The 22,621-nt window shown below is 40.1% G+C and overlaps 1 protein-coding gene across 6 annotated transcripts; it reads right to left on the bottom strand.

The window, feature by feature from the left end:
- Nucleotides 1-662: 662 nt before the first annotated feature.
- On the bottom strand, nucleotides 663-22,416 carry lpin1a (lipin 1a). 6 transcript variants are annotated; one of them, XM_056379764.1, is made up of 24 exons: nucleotides 22,217-22,416; nucleotides 19,209-19,409; nucleotides 17,671-17,766; nucleotides 14,168-14,264; nucleotides 13,853-14,069; nucleotides 12,128-12,202; nucleotides 11,811-11,903; nucleotides 11,472-11,586; nucleotides 10,733-10,970; nucleotides 10,196-10,345; nucleotides 9,985-10,078; nucleotides 9,613-9,812; nucleotides 9,187-9,280; nucleotides 8,681-8,750; nucleotides 7,623-7,709; nucleotides 7,124-7,216; nucleotides 6,917-6,978; nucleotides 6,653-6,791; nucleotides 5,808-5,956; nucleotides 5,493-5,579; nucleotides 5,115-5,267; nucleotides 4,643-4,757; nucleotides 4,347-4,450; nucleotides 663-4,118 (listed from the first exon to the last, which is right to left on the bottom strand). In XM_056379764.1, exons 2-24 carry the CDS (start codon nucleotides 19,398-19,400, stop codon nucleotides 3,947-3,949), a joined length of 2,892 nt encoding a protein of 963 aa, XP_056235739.1. In that variant the 5' UTR covers nucleotides 19,401-19,409; nucleotides 22,217-22,416; the 3' UTR covers nucleotides 663-3,946. The 6 variants fall into 6 exon arrangements, with proteins under 6 accessions (XP_056235739.1, XP_056235747.1, XP_056235757.1 ...); XM_056379772.1 differs by having other exon boundaries at nucleotides 11,472-11,583; XM_056379782.1 differs by lacking the exon at nucleotides 7,623-7,709.
- Between the last annotated feature and the right edge of the window lie 205 nt (nucleotides 22,417-22,621).

The following is a 22,621-nucleotide window of genomic DNA, read 5'->3' as shown; positions in this document are numbered from 1 at the left end:
CGAGCTCTCTCTCTTTCTCTTTCTCTCCCTCCCTCCCTGTTTGTGTGTGTGTGTGTGTGTGTGTGTGTGTGTGTGTGTGTGTGTGTGTGTGTGTTTGTGTGTGTTAGGTTGCAAGGGGGCAGGGCTGAAATGGAGAAGTAGAAGGAATGTGGTTAAGACGTTTGAGAGAGAGAAAGGAAAGGAAAGAGACTATATTTCCTGTTTTTACAAAACTGACACAATGTGTGCTTTTGTGTTTTCTCATCTATGAAATGGAATTGAGATTTAAAACAAAAAAGGTGGCGGGAAAAGAGAAGTCTGCGTTTGGAGGGAACAGGATAATATAGCGAAGGGAGACAGCTGGAACACAGGGAAAGGGGTTTGACTTTGATTAAATGTTTCCTTTCCTCCTTCATGTCGTTTACATCCTTGTCTCCCCCTTTCCTTCTCTCCTTGAAGCTGAACTATAAAGACACCAGAAGAAAAACTGATCCATTAACAGCTAACGATCTTCCAGTGGCATGAGGTTGGTTGATTAGAGTTAAATAAAACCATAAATACAGTGATGGAGAAAGCATTATGAGGATACTACTCAATGCAATTTCTGTTCATCTTTATGTCTGAGGTGAAAGGAAGAAAGAAAGAAACACACACACACACACACAAATAAGTGTAACACTAAGTAGCAATCAAATTTGAGTTTATTGAAAACTGTCCATTGCACAGATTTATTCAAACTGCTTTTTTAACAATGGCTTGCACTGCACACTGCTTGGAAGCTTAGTTCCCAAAACATTACATTTACACAGGACAGCAAACTGGACCGACATTCATGTCAACAGAGACAGACTGGATAACTAGTCAAGACCTTTAATAGATCTTTCACAGAAAGAATTAGGTGATAACCATCAAAAAGATGATTTACTCTACTAAAAGTTTGGGAAGAACATTGCATTCATGAAGAAGAAAAATCATCTTCTCTTACTTTTGACTTCCATATTTCATAAATGAGATCTTATAAATGGGAGATCTTTATACTCTAATTACAAGAAATTGTCACATAATGGTGAGAAAAATATAGCAGAAGGATTTTATGATAAGTGACACCCACCTCACACAGATCAAATAGATCAGCGCTTTTGGCCTGATTAATTACAACTTAACATTTTGGTGCATGATACTAATAAAACTACTAATTTATGTCAAAGCATTGACAGCTCTTATCTCATAAATGTGGGGAAATTATCTTATAATTATGACATAGGGAAGCCAAATGATTTAATCTTTTTTTTAAGCGATATAGAGTGTACGTCCTTACAAAGATTAGGTGACAAGACAGTCGTCATTACATACACATAAATATGCATCTTAGCATTACAACAACATGCATCTTTTCCCCTTACACAAATAGCACAGGATTCTTCAAAGGCATATGAACATCATTCACTTAAATTCCTGATTAGTTTTCCTTTTACGTAAAGTCAATCACAGCATCAGACATTTCTATCCTATGTATGAACAGTATAACAGACTTAGTCAAAATCAATCAGAGGTCTTGTTAACAGTCTTCTAGTGTTTTGATTTCACCCTTTTTCAATATACGACATAAATATCAGAGTACAAATATTGTTTGCAAATTCCAACAAAAATTTGTTGAAATACTTTGAGATTAAATGTTTTTTTTTAGATGATTTAAAATCATAACATAAACAGAGGAGGTTTTACATGGGTTGATGATGCTCTTCTTGATGTTGCAAAAAGTGCAAATAGTTTGCACCTTGTGTAACTAGCCATCTCAATGCCAATGATAAACCAGAGGCAGCAAATGAAACAAAATGTCATAGGATTAACAGCTGACATTACATCAGGAAAGAGACAACCGACCTATTGACTCTCCTAATATAGTCCATGTTGATCTATTGCTTTAGTGGTCAAATGGTGAATCCGCCACCTCTTAGTGCAACAGGTGACAGTTGGTTTAATAGAGAGATTTATTGTGTTGGATGCATTTAAATGAGTACCAGTAACAAAGTATTTTAGACAATGTGACAGCTCTCAAAAGCTTTTTCTTTTTTTTTTTTTAAAGTTCACTTCGTATGGTCAAAAGAATTAACATTATTCATTATTTACAGTGGTTTCCCCCATTTTAAGTTATACATGTGGTAAAAATAAACAGGCTTCCATCTCCCATAAATGCATTACAGTAAATGTTCTTTGATCAGTGGATGAAAACATAAACATATGATAAATGAAAGAAATATATACAAACAACAAAAAATAGATGCATTTATGAAGCGAAAACCTCACAGCATCTAAATATACTGCATTTAATTCTCCACTACAGGGCAGATTAGTGCTCTACATAAAAGTATACTGATCTGTGCAGTGACAACATCACAAAACTCAAAATACATGACCATATCCTGTATGAGCTTACACAGTGATTGCATTGATGAGCGTTAGTCATTACAATAACACACAATGTGAGTGATTTATGTCCTACATTCTAGCATATCACTGGAGTTAATTTATTCGTGCTTATAAAAAGAGACATAAAGAACACAGACTGAAGTTAGTTGCATTGTCCTGCATTTAGCTTGAGTATAGTCACTGTACACCTGTTAGAAAATGTGCTCGAGCCACATGTTTCACAGTAGCATGGTCAAAACACCACAGTCATTTAGCTGGACCTGCAGAGAGGTTTGGACACAAAAGGTGACTGGATACAATATCTGTGCAATTGTTGCGTGTTCCAGATGGTTTCACTGTAACGTAATGTGGTGTTTCGTGTGCAAAGTGTTGTGCTGTATCTGCTGTACTTGAGGCCAGGAAAAATGGCTACAGCCACATACCTGGATCAGATAAAACTTTAGCTAAGATTCGGAGTCTCGACTACATTTAATGGCTAAAAAAAGCCAGTATTCTTTCCTAAAAAGTATAAAAAATGATTGATGCACCAAGAGGCTGATTTGAGATTTGGAAAGCTGAATTGTATAAGTAATTTATATTTTATTATCTGCTATGGACGCTGGTAGTGTATGTAATCTGGAAGGGTTGCTTTAGTAGCACTTTGTCAATTTACATGGACAAGCCCCCATGTTTTAGTGAACTTTACCCAACGCTTTGGGACTCATTTGAAGATAGGCACGTCTATGAGGACGTGTTTTATATAAAATTCAGAAAAACAGATTTAATACCAGCCTATACTGGTGCATCCCTGACAGAAACTTTCACACACAGCGTGTGTTTTGTGTGGCAGCTTTTCTATTCACCAGTGGAAATACAGTGAGTGAGTGGTGTGGGATGAAGGAGAGAATGGTAACAGCTATACTTGTGTTCTGCAGTGTTGTGCATTGTCAGTGTTATGCCTTTACAAGTGTTACTGATGTTTGTGTGTGTTGTGAGTCAGTACCCTTGCAAATGTATGATATGTGACTTTTTGATCCTGTGTTGAGCCTCAGGCACAACCACCAGTTTTTTTTCGTTAACTCTTTTTCTTACATAGCAGTCTTATGGTTTCCTGTGTTTTTGCTATTAGTGCAGCTTTTTGAGGTTTGTTCGTCCTTTTTCTTTTCATCTTAAACACAACCATAGATTCACTGTAATATGGCTTCCTACCTTGGGGTTTTATGGTGTGAGTTTTGGGGACTGCTTGTGTTCTCACTGTTGAATGATGGCGCAATGATTTGTTAATGTGGAATATTGAAAACACCTTCATCTATTTTGAATCAGTAGTTGCAGTTACTTATCTTAAGTAACATCTTTGAGCCTTGAAGGCGCCACAGAGCTCAATTCGTTTATCATATACGTCTTCCCCACACAGTTCCTAGATAAGTCTTTGATTCTAAAGCAATCAGCATCTTCACTCTTAATCTGGTCTGCGGCTTCATGATGAATCACAAAACACTGACCACAGCGTTGTAGGTTGGCGGACAGCAATCTCGCTTCTGGATTCAATGGGGTTTCCTCAGCTTGTCTCAAGGGGCTGTGGGTCTTCTTCTTCCTGGTTGGTATCATCAGGAAGTTGTTTGGTCCAGTAGTTGCACTGGCCAAAAGAGTCAGAGCAGGGGAAGTCTGCTTCCTCATCTTTAACTAGGACTGGGAAGACGTGGTCGACCATATCGCAGAGACGCCCATAGCTGAGAGGGAGACATACACACGTACACACACACACACACACACACACACACACACACACACACACACACACACACACACATACACACACACACACACACACACACACATTTACAGATTTGAAATGTATGTATACAACCAGACTTCAGACATTCAGACATCTGTCTACACATGTGTGCAGAGTCAGATTACATGGAGGAAAATCGAAAGAAACGGAGAATGTAGCTTACGAAGAGATATTGGTTTTGGCATGTTCCTGTATCAGCTCCCCCTTGGGATTGACGGTAAAAATCCTGTTCAGAGGAACACCCACCTCCTTATACGAATACACATCCTGAAATCACACATACACAAATGATCAGCGTCACAAATATAAACATTATGAGGTCAAAATATGAACAACTAATGTGATTTCAAATAGTACACAGACATAAACAGGCAAAAAGGGCTCTTAAGGGTCAATGCAGTCCTCAGTGTGTGTGTGTGTGTGTGTGTGTGTGTGTGTTTGTGTTTGTAGCAGACTTACTGTAGCTCTGTTGCCAAATGCAGCATAAAAAGGTTCAGTGTTTGGGTAGAAAAGGTGCTTGATGTCTGTAAGACACTCGATCTTAAACTTCTCTGGTTTCTTCTCAATCACCTCCCTGTATAAACACAACATATAATATAAACATATTTTTATTTGTTTTTATTTGTTTCTTAAGATTTTGCACATTTGTCTTTGTCCATTCAGTGGGGGTTTTGAAAGGCAACAGCTGAGAGATGCAAATCTTTATTTCAACCCCTAGTTGTTCATGCGGTATGTAAAGTGAAATCATATATTCTACATTACAACAGCAGAACGCCCTGCCTTTTCTATCTCTGTGTAAGTGCATACATAATACAAAAAGAAGCTATTATTATAAGCTAAATATTTTCTGTTTTGTTTTTTTTGGCTTCAAGGCCACATGAAGTCTTATTACTCTCCGTGGGATTTGTCATACACATGGAGTGTGTCTGACCTGTGCAAGGCAGAAAACAGACTGCTGGGGCTGAGCAGCACTGGCCCCATTGGCAGCATGGTTCCCCTCTCATTGACCCAGTGCAGGTAACCTCGCGTCATGTCAGCCATGCCGATGGCCCTCGCCGAGCAGTACATGAATTTATATCCATTCCTGTGACAGAGAGAGAGCTTGTGCTTAGCTGTGTACTGTGAGAATTATAACCAGTCGTGTTGAGGAAGATAGATATAAAACATATTTTCTATTTCACTTAAAGGAAAATAAACAATGAACTAAATAAACGAATGTGAGTGATATTTTATTATAACAGCTGATTTCATCAGATTTCCTTACAGCTGCACTCTGTACACTGTGTGCAGGCTGTAAGGCAGCACTCACAGGCTAACTCTATGGTAGAGCCGTGCAATACCCTGGTGCGTCCAGTCTTTGCCCAGTGTGGGGAGGATGTGACCCAAAGTGTCAGACCTGCAACGCCACACAAGAGAGGCAACATCACACAAACAGTGCAGATGTAGTGAAGAGCTCATTTAACAGATATGGATGACCATCCCACTTACAACATAGTGCATTTAACATACTGTATGTACTAAAGAGAAACCAAACCTCAAATTGTTGTAAAGTGCGACATCTACTGGTGAACAGCTAAAACTGAACTGGCCATCTGCAATAGGTGGCTAACTTGCTGTCTCTTACCTGGTGATGGTTCCATCTATATCGGAGATGACTATCTTGTCATCCCAGCTCCAAAGGTAGATTGTGCCATGGCAGCGACAGGTGCCCTGATACTGAGTGGTCACACTGAACACCACATCGTTAGGACCCTCCTTCAGCTGCAGGCTAGCCTGTAAACACACACAACACAAAGCGCATACAGAGGCAAGCACAGACACAAACACACACACACACACACACACACACACACAAACACACACAGATTGAAATAAGGAAGGTTCAAAGGTTTTCTTGAAATTTCCATTCAGTGATAGTCTTGTAACATACTCCACAACAACCTACGGGGTATTCCTCACACTCTACTGTAGTCCAGAATTTGTAACAAGATCTTCTGCAACATCAGAAATTTTAAAAGGGGACACTAAAAAATTCATTGTTCTGGTTCCCTATTAAAATGTGAAAATAACTTCCTTCATTTAAAGGTACAGTAAAAGTAGCCACCTATCTTTCATTCCCACACTTGTTTTTGCAGTGATACAAATGTGACCTGTAAAGCCTCATGCTTCTATTCTTGTGGTCCATTTTTTTAAAAAATGGTGCAAGGTGCTCCACATCGCACCTCTGCTTTTCCAATGCAGGGACTCATAGCCTGAGACTGGTCCAAGTAAAGACAACAATCCATGTTTTTTAAGCAGAGATATTTTTATTTTGCTCACATTCTTGCTGTTTCATAGTGAACCATATGAGAGATATGTTATATGTCACTAGAGAGCTGTATAGCTGCCACAAACTAACTTGCTTGCTTTTTTTTATCTGCAGGAATTTCCCCCATTAAGGCCAATGAAACCAGCTGTAGGACAACATACCAGTTGCTCTGAGGTGAGCCGTAGAGTCTTCTTATAGCAGACACTGCCAGAGCTCATAAGGGGCTCTGACTGGCAGGATCCTGACATCTGATTAGATGATCTGTGGTCCTCATCACTCGAGGATGACTCATCTTTCATCCTGAAAAATCAAAGACGATCAATTTGGTATTTAAAAACTGATGAGAATGTGAGTGTTTGTGAGAGAAATGTGGAGATTTAACGATTTAAAAATTAGAACAAAAAAAAAAAGACTTCTGAAGTCACCTGTTCACTGAGGCCATAGTGACTGAGCTCTCTCCTTGGTCCCCCGCATCCGTCACTGAGTCCTGAAGTGCACAGAGGTCAAAGGTCACAACTGAGTTAATCAACTGAAACTTATGCCCCCTCCCACTCTCACTTTCTTTACTGTGTAAGTACACTGTATATACTGAAGGCTAGGGACAATCTCACTAATAATGTGTGTATACTTACTGATTTGGAGTCGCTGTTCCTGCTCCTCCACGAGAACCACCAGCGTCCTCCTTTCTTTGGCATCTTCTCCTTCATGATGTTCTCCACTGAGGCCTGGAGACAACCATGCACATACAACTCAAAACTAACAGAAGAAAAAACTCAAAATAAACCAAAGCCGAAAACAGAGGTAAACCAACCAACAAATGAACGGAAAGCACAAAAAATTTGAAATCCAAAATGCAATGTACAACAGCACATGTCAAATCACACTGAAATCCAAATAACTCGCCAAAAAATGCAGTTACAGGTGAAAACATGATGACATACAAACAAAGAGCAAAGGATCTAAAGTAAAACCTGAAAGGAAAAGACTTATCAAAATTTGAAGTGGGAAAAAAATGCAACAAGACACAACACAAGGACAAAGCGAGTCAGATAGACAGGCTGACAATGGTGGGAAATGATGACAAAAAAAGACAGACAAAGACACTCAAAGCAAAGCCAGAAAACATCATACAGGCTGGGACGGGCTGGAGCCAAACAGACCAGGGAGGCAGTATGAGAAGAGGCCAAAGGCAGAAAACACATAACTCAAACACCAACACTTAGCACAGATAAACATCGGGCGGATGGTGGGAGAAAGAAAATATTTAAATAAAAGGGAAAAATAAGAAGGGGGGATAAGAACATGACATCATTAAAGTGTTAGGAGAGCAGTTCCATTTAAAGCAATATTTCACTGTGGTACAAGACAGGAAGCTTTGATGTGAGCTTCCCCAAGTTAGTTCATCAAGAGCCAATTTTAACCAAAGGCATATCAGACTGGGTATCCACCAGTAACAGTGCTGTCAGCTTTGTTTACTGAGTTTGCTGTAAAAAATCAAATAAATATTCTGTACAACAATAACTGAAATTGTTGAATGTTGAGTATGAGATCCAGAAACAAAAGTGAACACACTTTATTTGGTAGCCTTTGGTTGAATTTTCATGAGGTAATGAGAGGATGCTGACAATGAAAACACTGAACCAAAGTGAAACATTAGGTTAAGGAGCATTAATTGCAAAATGCTCTGGATTGGACAGGGGTGTGATGCAGCGGGTTGCACAACACTAATGGACACCAAACACCATCTGACAAATAACATAGTAACACCAATATGATCAAATTAAAATTATTTAACAAGATAATATTGTAATTTTGAATTTTTGACCCACTATGCTGTATAACCCGAGACATGTGTAGTAGTAGTTGATTCATTAAAAAAACAGGAGCTCAAAAAAAAGACACTGTTTCAGACCAAAAACAAAATAAAACAAAAACATTCTTATATTATATTTTAAACTACCCAACAGAATATAAAGTACTACAACATGAAAATGCTGTTTGTACAGTAATGCATCAGTAATAGTAATCCAGTAATATAAGATATAATAATACAAAATTGAGAGGATCCATTCTGTTGCATAATGAGTATTTGCTTTTAATACATTAATGGCTACTTTGATTTAAGATGTGAAAACTTCCTCCACCGCTGATGATAATAGAAGACATTTGTATCACTGCGGTGGTCTTACCTGCGGCAGAGGTTTCTGATAGACCTGCATGGCCAACATGACGGGAGCTGCTGTGCTCCAGTTGTAGTACCTGCATCAGATGACAGAGAGCGCTATAAGCACTTCTTTACACCTCAGAGTTGTATCTGCAAAAAAACAGCTGACAAAATTTGATTCTAAAGCAAAGTAATTATGTCTGTGCTGATGAAGCTATTTAAAGAAATGGATTGAATTTGAATTTGCTTTCTTGTCAAGAGTTTGATGAGAAAATCAATAACAGTCTCATGTCTGTATGTTCAGTAATTTACTTTGAAGGGTATTAAATCATGAAATTGTTGCCTGACATGTAAATATGCCCATTCACTTGGACAAGGTCTACTAAAATGAAAAAGCAGACAAAACAAAATAAGACTGTTTATTAATATGTGCAGACTTTTAAAACAACAATTACAAGATGGCTGTCATAGTTTCTGCACTCAGCTGAAATGTGTAACACAGACCAGGACATTGAATATAGTAGTACATACTTGTTTCCTATCTTGACCACCAGGTTAGGGTCATCGATAATAGAAGGGTTTTCAGAGAACTGCTGGTAGGAAATTGCCCTCTCCTGGAACTGCTCTGTGTCGTGAAACACACACACACACACACACACACACACACACACACACACACACACACACACACAAAAGTTTAGCAGCATTATAACTTAATATTTTTCCTTCTATCTCTGGTCCTCTGGTTCAAAATATTATATTGTTCTTTTAAAAAATGCATATCACTTTACAGATGTAACATGATGCGAAATAGATGATGGCTAGTTTCATTTTCTTTTATGCAGCGGATGAGCTAAATATGCCTTATATTCTTTGCGGTGTAAGTCTTGAACCCGCTGTTACATGTCGGTGTTCAGTGTCATCTTACAACGTCCCCTTGCTCATTCCTGAACCTACCCCTTGTGATTTCCCTGTTGTCAGTTAGTCCTCCGCACAAAGAGATGGCGACATGAGGCAGGTCCCCTAGTTGGTCGGACAAACTGTCCACACCACTGTCCATCCCACTGCTGCCCACTGACTGCGGGGACTGATTAGCGCTCCGCACTCCCATCATCATCATCTCTGAGTCTCCTTTCATTGAGCTGCTGCCTCCGTCACTGAGGACAGAGAGAGAAACAGTCAACTCTACTGAGCACCTTGATGACCACCAGAGGTTGGATTACACCACATGAGAGCAATATATACAGGTAGCGTGTATATTTTTTTTTGGGGGGGGGGGCATGTTTTATACTCATCATGTGCTGTGCATATATATATTTGTAACAGTACCTTTTAGGGAAGTAGAGAGCAGCAACTTCAGGCTCCAGCTCTGTAATGTCATCCAGGTATATACCATCAGCACCTAGGTGTTGGCTTCTCTTTTCTAAAAGAGACAATATCGCTCTTTGTCAGTGGCGGGAAAAAAAATGATATTGAGGCATACAGATGCTTTCCATTCAAGAAAATCCTTTGTTTTGTTTACAGATAAGAGTCCCAATACCTTTCTTCTTGGATGGTGAATCAGTTCTTTTGATGGGACTTCCTCTATTCCCGCCTTCGTCCAGATGATCAGGGAGAATCCTGGGAGACACTGAGCAGGCTGTGAGACCCTCCATCTCTGCACAGGATGGAACACTTTCCACCTGTGTCCCTAAGGACAAGAGAAATAGCAGAGATTTACAGAGAGAGTTACATGAGGTTAACTTTAGGATGTCCAGCTAGGATGCTGCAATTCTCAAATCAGTCTGTCCTGTAGATTTATGGTTTATCCATGGAAAAGTTAACATGTGACACCTGAATCATTTAAAAGTCACATTTGTAAAACATGAATTTCAAAGAATTACCACTGGAGGTCACTAAAGAGACGTTACAGATCCCTGCGCTGTTTACAACCTGCAGACATCTTCAGCTGTGGCTCTAAAGACATTGTCTTTAAATGACTCCTGTCTTTTGCTATTTTTCCAGAGATCTATTTTAACAGTTAACAATTGGTAATGTCTTCGCAGATATAGAGAATGCTTGTCCTACATATTAATACCTTGCTCTCTTTCAGCCATGTCCTCAGTCTTAGCAGTTACTCTATCTCTGGCTCCATTTTGGCTTCCTTCAGTGTGCTTGTCCCCAGCATGAGTGGTGCTCTCCCCCGGCTGCGGGGTATAGAGATTGAGGGAAGGGGGTCCGGTGTCATTGATGGCTCTGAAGTGAGTGCTGGCTGACACCGGGATAGACACTGCTGTAGCAGGGTCCTGCTTCATGTGGGAAGTCAGGAAGGATGGCTGTATGAGAGAGACGGAGACAAAGATCAAAATTTTTCGCAAAATATTTGTTTTTGTTTTTTTGTACTCAAGTTATGTTTCTCTCTGGCCTTCCCCTCTTCACTTATCTCATTTATTTCTACATCCATCTGTATCTATGTAAGTCTATCTCTTCCTTCACACTTGGCTTCCTTCTCTCCCTCTTGCAAAAAATCTGCCTTTACACATTTGTATATTTTTTTATTTTATTGCCTTGAAGACATTATTTCTTCATATTTACATAATGTTTAATGAAAAAATATTTTTCTTATGTGATAACAAATGAAAAATCAATGAAAAATAGTCTGACGTTTTGGGAAATACGCCTACTGGCTTTCTTTGGGTGAGAAGATATATATAACCATGTTTTTATGTAAAATAAGTAGCTGGAACCTTCAGCCAATTAGCTTAGCTTAGCATAAAATAAATTAAATATTAAAGGAAGTAATGAGATGTTTTTCTGTGAGATGTGTGTGTGGATACCTGGGCAGCCTGTGGCAGCTCCCCCCAGGTCCATAACATTTCAGGATTGTCTTTAAACTGACTGGTTAGCTCTGAGTCGCTCTTTGGTGTTGATGACCGTGAATCATCGAGGCTGCTGGGAGAGAGATGGACACTTGATGTAGATCAGTTTGACCGATAAAGTAACAGTAATCATGCATGCTATACTTCAAAATACTAAAATAAAATAAAACAGAAATCATAATATTCCCAATTCCTTTTTTAAGTTTCCGACCAATTGTATCTGTTTCCTGTGCTTTTCCCTCATGAGTGCATTAATTCATTGCCAGCATTCAGAGAGCGTAAAACTGAAGGTGATACCTAACAAGGGCAGAGTAGTGAGAGGTCTGCTGTGGACAAGAGATGGACAGACCACAGGGTGGAGGGATGGAGAGAGTGTCCTTAATCACATTACTACAGGAAGATAAAAAAGACACAGCGAGACAGGAAAAAACAGAGAAAAGAGGACACAGAGTGGGAAAGAGAGAGACAGTGAATCATGATTATCATCTGCTTATTGTGAGGACAGAAAATGTATTAAAATGCATTGTACAATATGAACAGAATAAATAAGAAAGAGTGCGAAAGAGAAAGTGTGTGTCTGTGTTGTGTGTGTGCATTCTGTGTCTGAAGAATACCTCTTTGAACGTGTCCAATCAGTGCTGGGGTGTGTGTGGGTGATGGCTGAAGACCCCTGATCACCGTACATCGGTCTGATCACAAACATACATATGCAGGGAGATGTCAGTCATATATACATACACACACACACACACACACACACACACACACACAATATTCACGCATTGTGCGCACACCATACTTTATAACTACACAGTGCAAAACATGGTTTGTTTACACTCATAAAATGTCCTGAATCAACATTAACAACCTGTTAATACATCTGCAGCCTGTTTGACTGTGACCACGAGTCAAAACCAGTGTTTTCTCATCAAGTACAGTATGAAGCATAACAAGAAGCAGACACATATTTTTGCACGTCTTTAAGGGTCTCAGGAATTTTCACGTCCCGCCATGTGGCAAACCTCCTAAAAAAGCTTGGAGCCCCTGCAGTAAGGACGGCACTGCGAGCCATTATTTCAAAGAGACAGAGCACACTGTGGGAACAGGACAAATCCCTGGAGCGCGTCCAACATGCAGAGCTGGTTTTCACTGGGCTTCACACAGATAAACACGAGCATGCACATACGTGCAGACTCACGCATGAAATCTCCGCTCATACAAGTTGTTTTTTTAAGCACGTGATTTGATACACTGAAATGATTTTACTGAAGTGAGGCAGAGGCAACATAAAATTAAAGGAACATTGGTTTAAAGGCCCTAACAACCTATTTTCTCAAGCAGCTTCTAACTTTGAATAATTGTTTCTGTCATTAACACACAATTTTCTGCCAAATGACGGTTTCTGTTTTTTTTCCCCTGATCCCTTCTCACTGGTTTGATTGTTGCTTTTTAGTCATGAATAATTAATGATACTGAGAAATACTTAAGATTTAAAGTTTTCAAGGGCTGTGACACAGATGGTTTGCTGACACTTTGATTGTTATACAATCATTCTCTGAACTCGGCGAGTCTAACCCTTACTTCTTAAATAGAATTAAAGCACAAATCCCTACAAGAATAAGAGATACTGGCATTTGGTTATAAGTGTAAGCACTGAACCTGAGGGTGGGGCTAGATGATTTTCATGGGATCACTAAAGTCATTTCAACTCATCTTCCCGGTACTTGAATGTTTGTACAAATCGTCATGGCAATCCATTCAGTAGTTGTTTAGACATTTCAGTCTGGATTACACTGGTCGACACTGCCATCCATAGAGCTGCATAGCTGGCACAGCTAAAAATGGACATTTTCCAATGTGAGCATTAACAGAATGTCCTCAGTCTACAGGACTTCTTTGTATTCCTGTCTACTGATTTGGGTGGTGCAAATGCACAAGCCCTTCTTTTAGAAACAACCACTTACACACTCATTTATGCGTGAAAACATATCCACGCAGTCTCTCCACTTAACACAATTAGAGAGCTATTGGCACTCGTGCATCAGCCTCACAAACAACATTGTGACTGCTGACGAAGGTTGTTTATCACAGCAATGGAACGGACTCACTATCATTTAATAACTTTTCAGCCTCCCTTTCTCTGACAAACACACACACACACACACACACACTAACACAATGACCTGCAGAAAAAGGCACCTCAAACTCCTCTAACAGAGAGAGGAAAGCCCATAATCTTTTGGCTCAGAAACACTGGAAATATTAAGGGATTTCTGCATTTGCCATGACTGAAAGCCTCAAACACACAATCACACATTTTCTCATGCACACACACACACCTGCTGTCGTCACCCTCTCTCTCCTCATCCGAGCTCAAGTCAATAGTAAACATGTCCTCATCCTCCGAGAACTCTTCCCCGCACTCCTCTCTCCTCCCTCCTCCGCCTCCCTCTGGCCGTGCCTTCCGCCTCCTCTTCCTCCTCTTCTTGGTCATCGCTCCATCATTTTGCTGAGGTCCCAGGTTCTGGACAGGAAGTGAGCTGCACGGGGTGGTGTCTATGTGATGCGAGACAGTAGCATGAAAACATTAAAAAAAAAAAAAAAAATGCAAATACAATACAAATTCATTTTTTTATTTTTTTATTAGGGCCTACCATGGTGACGAGAACTGCCCCTCCCCAGCTGGGATTCCATTAACTCCTGCCCTGTTGACATGATGGGTGATGTCGCCAGGTAGGATGGAACTACTTCCTGTCAACAGAAGAACATGAAATTATCATATAAGGTCAGTATGAACAAAAATCTTGATTATCTTCTTACTCAATTAACAAGATTTGATGTAAAATACCTGCAGTAATGAGATATTTAAGTCTTGACCACAATGGTGGTGTGATCAACCAACAGACAGTTATTGCCATATCAAGAGCCATGCCGCTAAAAAATATCATATGTATAGTATTACAGAGTAGAAACGTCGATTGATGAAACAGAAACGCTTATTTTCCATGTGGATCTAAATAATCTGGTGGGAATTTGGGTTTGAGCTCAGATTAGCAAAATCACACAGATTTGCTCATCAGTCTCACTACAGTGATTATACCAGGAAGAGAAAGACAGACACACAGCGAGATAAGTAAGATAAGAGATGATCTGAACAGTGCAGACTGACACATGCTTTGCAGTGCACGTGTCTTAACACTGTCCAACAGCCCAATTCATTTGATGTGAGAGGAAAAGGGACAGTGCTCAGAATGTGCACGACGCCAGGTCACAACTCATCTGCTCTCAGCTCCAAAACCACTTTTAAATCATTCAAATGTTTTTCTGTACCTCAGACTACTACCATAACCCTTTCTCTCAAAGCCACAAATGTTATTTCTGTGCATAGGATTTTCTGCACACTGAATCAAAGTAATACATGTGACATATGTGGATTCTGTTTTCAGACGGACGCTTCAGACCCACTTACAAAAACTAGACGACATGATGTCATACCTGAGACTGACAGTTACTGAGGGAAAACATTTCACACAGCATTTTAAATCCCTGGGATCTGTCACAGGGATTTGTGAATTGAAAGTGAATTGAAACAATTGCACTCATTTTCATGTTTCCACCGTGTGTTTTTATTTTTAACCACAGGTATTCAGAAAGTGTTGATGTTGTAGCCTGTAGATTCATTCCTGCTGGAACATTTGGTTACTGTTTCACGTGCAGAATCTATTTGCCGACACACAAGCTCCAACAAATCCTTACGTTTAACCTTACACCCTGAGGAACAGAGGACAGAAGAAGACTGGGCTTGATGCCAATCAGTTCCTTAAAAATGTTGTTGATCTTTTTACATTCAGATGGGTGAGGTGATAACGTAGACCATTACTGGAACAAAACACTTATGGAGGATAGATAACGTGTGTTTCATCTTGTCGTAGCTTTGGATCCTGTTTGTCCTGCTCCTCTCTCACCGTATCTGTATGTCTGTCTGACGTCTGTCTTCCGGTCTGTGCGGACTGTACACAGATCAGTGGTAGCCAGTGTCTGAGAGCAAGTGACTGTGGAGAAGGTGTATTTGGCAGAGCTATAAATAGCCTCCTGGTGGTTTTCCACTCTGTGCTGGGGCAGTTATGTCAAGGAGAGGATGTGACACAAGACCCAAACAGTATAACAGACATGGTCGAACAGAATTTAATAACTGTCAGTCTTTCTTTGAATTTTCTGGGGCATAAAAATTAAAAGTCTTTGTTTTCCCACAATATTGTTACAGGACCCACTTTGAAGAGAAACTATGGCACCTACCAACTGCTGGAGAGGGGCTCCTAATCTTTGACAGAGACAGTAAGTCAAATTGAGTCAATGTAATGAGAAAAAATTATCATTATCAACCCCCCCCCCCCCCCAAACACACACACACACTTCCCATGAATCCTTGCTTATCACCTTTCACAATCATTTGATTCAACCAAAGGAAATGTTCCCACGCCAGATTATTTTCTGCTGTTTGTGCTGCACATACTGTACTTCCAAATACGTATGCTTTACGTTGGTTTATTTCCAGGAAACCAAAGTCATGCTGGTCAACAGGATGCCACAAGGGGACGGAGGATCTTGTTCCTTGTTGTCCTCAGCTTATATTTCAGATGCTTAACTCTTCATCTGCTTTTATACAAACAGAGTCTCTCAGCGGATTGTTATGTGATTTTGCTTTCCATTCAAAATAGACATGTCATTTAAACATATGTCATTTGAGTGGTAAGCTCATCCATCTTTCTGCCAAGATCCCCATATGATCATATAATTTTATCTGCGTTACATGTGCACATCTTTGTTTGTTTTTTCCTTTCTTTCTCCTCTTGGTGTCTCTCCCCTCCATATGTTCTTTATACTTACTGTACTTGTTATTGTTTGCTTGGCTCACTGCACTGCCTTGCTTGAAGTTGAATGGAGTGGTTTAGCACTTGCACTGCAGGGTTTCAATGGGTGAGGCTTATTTGTCCGGTTTACTAAGGGCCTTTTCACACTGAGAATTTCAACGTGGCTCTCAAAAAAACACATGATTGTGCAGTTGCTTTTGGCTCTGTATTTTCCACAGTGCACTTTGATGCCGTCTGACAGTGCATCACATTGGCCAATTGAATACAAGAAAGCACACATACTAAGTAGAGTACATTGTAGCGAGCACCTTGCAGTATCTTGATGAAGTAAAATATCTGTGCTGCAATGACAATCTTTCCAAGGTTGTAAAATCCATCCTCAAAGCAGTATCAACAGCTGGTTCATATTTCGCCTTCTGCCTTCACACTGTATAAACACACTCATACCAAAGTAGGACATTGTGATGTAGTGCCAGGGGTTGCTTTCCAGGCATCTTTGTATATAAAAATCTACAAAACTTTAAATAGTACAAAATATTCCTTGCCATTTTAAATCCACATTATTTATGCGAATTTTCAGTTTCCAGTTTCCAAAGTCCACCCTGAAGTTGATAAAAGAACTTTTACGCTGCACCCTCTGCCTGAAACCCACAGCACACACATACTAAAACATAAAATGACAAAATTTGCTGAACACAGCTGAAAAAACTGGGTGCTCTCTCTTCTGTCTGCTGATGTTTTATTTATGTTATTCTTACAGTTTTAGAAAGTGCATGATTATGTAAGAAATTATATTTGGTATATTTTGTGTCTGTCTTATTTTGTATTGCCTATAACTCTACTATCTGCGCCAGGACACACCTGAAAAAGATATATTCAATCACATTAAAGCTTTCCAGGTTAAATAATTGCTAAATAAAATCCAAAAAGCTTTGAAAAATGTTTTGCAGTTCCAGCAGCTGTCCGGCAGAACTTGGTCTCTTGCTTTATTCAGGCTACAGGGAAGGACAGGCGCATTTCTGCCTCCCCTGGACTTGTCTGGGCATGAAAACTAGCAATCAAGCAATTAAAATAACAATAACATGTGTTTTCTGGATTAATCAGTAAGTAGTGAAACCAGTTAGAACCTCCATAAAGCAAGAGGGCAAGAATTTAATGAGTCCAAATCAAGCACTGCCTGTATTTTAGCTCAGGCTTTGCGACCTTCACGTCAGTAAGTTATGTTCCATCCTATATTTGTGCATGCTTACAGAGTCTGACAAATGACTCTGTCAATCATTACTCACCAGCGTGTTCTCTGTCTCTCTGACGAAGAAGGCCTCTCCATTCTCTCCCAGCTTCATGTGCAAACTGACTGGCTCCCCATTGATCTCTATGTCCACCTGCAGAATAACAGAATAAAGAGAACTTTAACATGTTTTAAACCTCATTAGCATGCAGCAAACTCAACCACATTTTGTGTTGACATACTCAGTAACTTTTGATTTTGTAAATCAATATCCATCTCATCTAACAGATAGCAAGTACCATAAGTGTCTTCCAGCTCTGTTCATCACACCTCCTCTCTTTACCTCTCAAATGCATACCTTTAGAATGCAATACTATCAATCCTTTTTAATGTACTGTAATGCAGTACTGTTTAACTTCAGAGTAACATTTATGCTATAATGTTCCTGCATTACACATTAAACTTCATCATAATTTTGCTCCGTGCTTTGTTGAGTGCTTGGCCCTTTGCTCTTCTCCCTATACATGCATGATTGTACAGCCACTCACAGCTCCAACACCATAGTGAAATTCACTGATAACACAGTGGTTGTGGGGCTGATCAAGACCAACAACAAGGCAGCCTTTTGGAGAGCGGTGGAGGGGCTGGGATTGGGCAACAGTCTGGTCCTGAATGTCTCCAAAACAAGGGAGATGTTGGTGGACTTTCGAATGAGAAAGGCAGACAATACAGCACGTACCACTGGAGATACATGGGACTAAGGTGGAGAGTGTGTGTATTCATAAGTATCTGGGCATATAAATCTCAGAGGACCTGACTTGGTCAATGGACACAACTAAGCAGGTAAAGAAAGGGTAGCAGCGCCTGTACCATCTTAGGTGGCTGAGAGAATTCAAAATCTCAGTGCTGCAAAAAACTTTCTACACTGCTACGAATGAGTCGGTGCTCTCTGCTTGTATCACAGCCTGGTTCAGCAACTGCTCCTCCCAGGATAAGAAGGCATTGCACGTGGTGATAAAGTGTGCTGAGCGTATCACAGGGACTACTCTGCCCTCCCTCGAGGACATCTACTGTACATCCTAATCATGGTCTGTTCCGGTGGTGACCCTCCAGCAGACGTAACCACTCCCTCAAAGCAAGAACTGAGAGGCTGAGAAGGAGCTTTTCCCCCCAAGCCACACGGGATATAAACTCTTAACTACTGTCAGCTTTTGCTACATGCTTGTTTGGATGCACATCCTGGCAACAGAAGGTCTACTTTTGCTGCTTTTATATCCGTATTTGCACAATCTTGTACTTACATTATTTGTATACTTTTAATACCTTTTATATTGTACTTTTTGATTCAGATTTTTTGTGTGTATTTCTTAAAATGTAATTATTTATTTCATTTTTTTCAGCACAGTTGGTGGTCAGGGCAGTTGAATTTTCACTGTAGATTTAATCAGTAAAAGACCTGAATACTTTCTCCCCCACTGATTAAAACTCTCAAATTACCTGTACACACAAACACACTGTAGATACAGATGAAAAGCAAGAAAAAGAGTCTTATTGTGAGGGAAGGTGTGAGGGAGGGAGGAAGCACTCTAATCTCACCACTTTCTCACGGGACCGCAGAACACCCATCTTGCCAAAGCGGACGTGGAAGGGGGAGCACTGCAGGGAGCCATCAGGCTGCCGGACCACGATGACATCTATACATCCAGACAGCGTTGCAGGGTTGAGTCCTCTGTAGAGCTCCTTGACCTGCACAAACACCTGGCCCGCCAACTGACCCACATAGTTCATGGTCTGTAACTGGAGGCAGAGAGGGAGAAAGAGGAGAAAGATGATAGTTCTTCTACTTATTCTCTTCTTCTGTCCATTAAATAAGGCTTTATTTACATTTCAGACCCTTAATATAATGGAGAGCGCACTCAGTAGCAGGACAATGGACCTCTGATGGACTATAGTCCTGCCACATTAAAATACATTATTGATCCACTGAGTTCAGTTACTGCCAGCACATCCCAGCCGCTCTTGCAATCTCGGATGTTAGGCAGGTTGCTGACACAAAGAGAGTCTTCACATTCTTCTTTCTATTCTTGTGGTGTTGCTGAGCGTGGGTTAAATTTGTGGGTGTGATTTCTGTGTGGATGCATGGATATGAAAACATTCTGCTTTTCCTTTTTTCTTTCTCTGTGTGTTGAAATCAAAAATCATAATGGAAACACAAAAGTGCCTTTTATTCTGTGCAATGCCAATACATTCCATCAGGGACGAGATTAATCATGTGGTGCAGTGACAGTCTCTCTGAACCTCAGCCTCTAATGCTCTCTGTTTAGAATGCCAAACACGGCCCTGGAGCGAGACACACACAGGGAAATGCATTCACTGGGCTGCGAGATGGGAGGCTGTTGATTCAGGGAGGAGATTTTAAAAAAAGAGAAGAGAAAAGAAAAGAAAAGAGAAAAGAGAAAGAGAAAGAAAACGCATACAGTATCCAAGAGAAGTGAATAGTATTGTTTAAACTTTGTTGATATTTTATGCTTTTAAACAAATACAGAAAGAAAGAAAGAAAGAAAGAAAGAAAGAAAGAAAGTGGGGAGAAGAAGACGAAGCTAAGAGGATATCACTGTCTTGTCTGTAAAACAAAGTGACCCTTGAAATCTGCACCTGCCACCTGCTTATGCTGACTCAGATACTGGCATCTTCTATCTCCTCTTCTTTCTGCTCCTTACACAAACACACACACAGACACACACAGACACACACACACACACACACACACACACACACACACACACACACACACACACACATCATTACAACGTGCCTCCGGGACAGATGGTCTAATATTTTGGCAGACCATGTAAGAACACTCTAATGATGAGGATGATTTGTTAACACGCATCAGTTACTGTGAATCACAGACTGGGGCTGTTCTGCTCTAATGACCCAGCATTATACTGTATGTACACACAAGAGCTGCATGATGAGATAGTCATCACAGGCTTGTCCTGACCAGCCTGCTGTAACAACACAGCAGAACACTGTCACTAAACCAATGATTACACTCTGTCCAGACTTAGCCTCCTAGTACCTCTACTTAAATCACATCAGATTACAATGAGGTTTTTATTTATACAAAAATATCACACGTACATAATTCATATAAACAGACTCTCAAACAGGTCACTCAAAATTAAAACAAACATATTTTTCAACCTAAGCAATATCTAGCCACGCAGATAGTTTTGATTTTCATGGGGGACTATTTCTTCAGGAGTGAGTATTTCCAATTACACTGCTCATAGTGAGGATTACCCAGCGCAACTAGGACATTTGTTTCTGGAATGACACGTTGAAAGCATAAAAAACAAAAATCTATTTACCTTTATTATTTGGGGTGGATTTTTTTTGTCATTTGAGTCACCTGATCCTTTAATCTCTTGCTGTGACTTATAGTTCAAGAACTGGTAGTGAGATTGTTTGACAATGTTTACATAATAATTTGACCCCTTTGTCTCCCTCTCGCTCCCTTATCTATTTATTTTCTATGTCTGTGACAAACAAATACAGTATGCACATGCATATTCTTGGGCATGCCACTGAACTGAAATCACAGTCAACTAGGCCACGTGCAGACAGATGGGGCCATTCATACACACACACACACACACACACACACACACACACACACACACACACACACACACACACACACACAGACACCAACTAACATACTCTTCCAGGACTTTGGTGAACAGCCAATCACAGTGCCCCTCCATTATGTAATAGCCAATCACGAGACAACTCATAGGGTCACTCAGTGGACTTGCTGTATTGTTTCAGTAAAGAAACAACAAAACATTAAAGGAACCTTGTCTAAATAGTTGCTATTATTTCTGAGGCAGGTGAATAACAACATTGAGTCAGAGCTACATTCACAGTGTGTGTCTTACAATCCCCACAGAGGTTTCTGTGTTAAAAGTAAGTCAGTGTAAAACTTCAGCTTCCGTCTCACTACAGTAAGGACAGTGACACCACCAGGAAAGGCAGACAGGGGAAACAGAGAGGCTGAGGGATTTGCAGACAGATGATGATGTGTGAGAGATTATCCAATTAAATCAATTTAATATGACTGGAGCAGCAGTCTGACATTCCAGTATTACTGACTGTTACACCTAAATGACATCTATTCATTGCTTTTTGATAGCGTTTATAATTTCATATACATGTTTACCTATACATAACCTTCTCCTTCCTCTTCTGCACTAAAAAAAAACAACACAAATAGACGAAAATACAATTGATTTTTGGACATGACACCCGCTATGATGAAACTGAAGAAAATAAAAGAACCTAAAGAAAAACGCTGCACCAACATGACGCTCATAAACTGGTCGTAGTATCATGTGTGGCCTGTGAGGCGACATGTAAACATCTGCACACGGGGTGAGGTTCTGCAGTGTGCACGGGAGCTCTGCCTTCATTCAAACAGCAGCAACACAAACACCACCGCGACATCGGGTTAATATTGAGCAAATAGGTTTTAAGAATTCTTAAATCCTTGGGTATGTCCTGACAGCAGATTATATGGTCGCGATTCTGTCTTCACTTACATTATTTATTCACGTCGATTCTCGCTCAGGGAATTTTCCGCCATTCAAAATTGTCCACCAAACGTCCTGTGCAGTTTTAGTCCCGTTAAGCGTCAGTCCTCAAATCACATGTTGTCGCTTACAGACAGCCTCGCTACGCTTTTACTGGCATATGATATTGGATTGTCCGCTCGAGGCTGTTTCGCTATTTAAACCGCGGTTAAAATATTCCTCCCTCTGCCACCGGACTGCAAACACAGACAGACCCCATTGGCTGAGCCGGCGGTGACGACACACAATGTTGCCTGAAAATTTCCCTCTTAAAATCATCTACAATATGATTATATGATGTCGGTATTTATAACTCATATATCTTCCCTATAGGCTATATTTAATTTATTATTGGTTAATAAATCATTTATTTAT

This window comes from Seriola aureovittata, chromosome 1 (assembly GCF_021018895.1).
Source record: "Seriola aureovittata isolate HTS-2021-v1 ecotype China chromosome 1, ASM2101889v1, whole genome shotgun sequence".
Lineage (NCBI taxonomy): Eukaryota > Metazoa > Chordata > Actinopteri > Carangiformes > Carangidae > Seriola > Seriola aureovittata.
The sequence above is the reverse complement of the archived record's forward strand: the minus strand, read 5'-3'. Positions and strand labels throughout refer to the sequence as shown.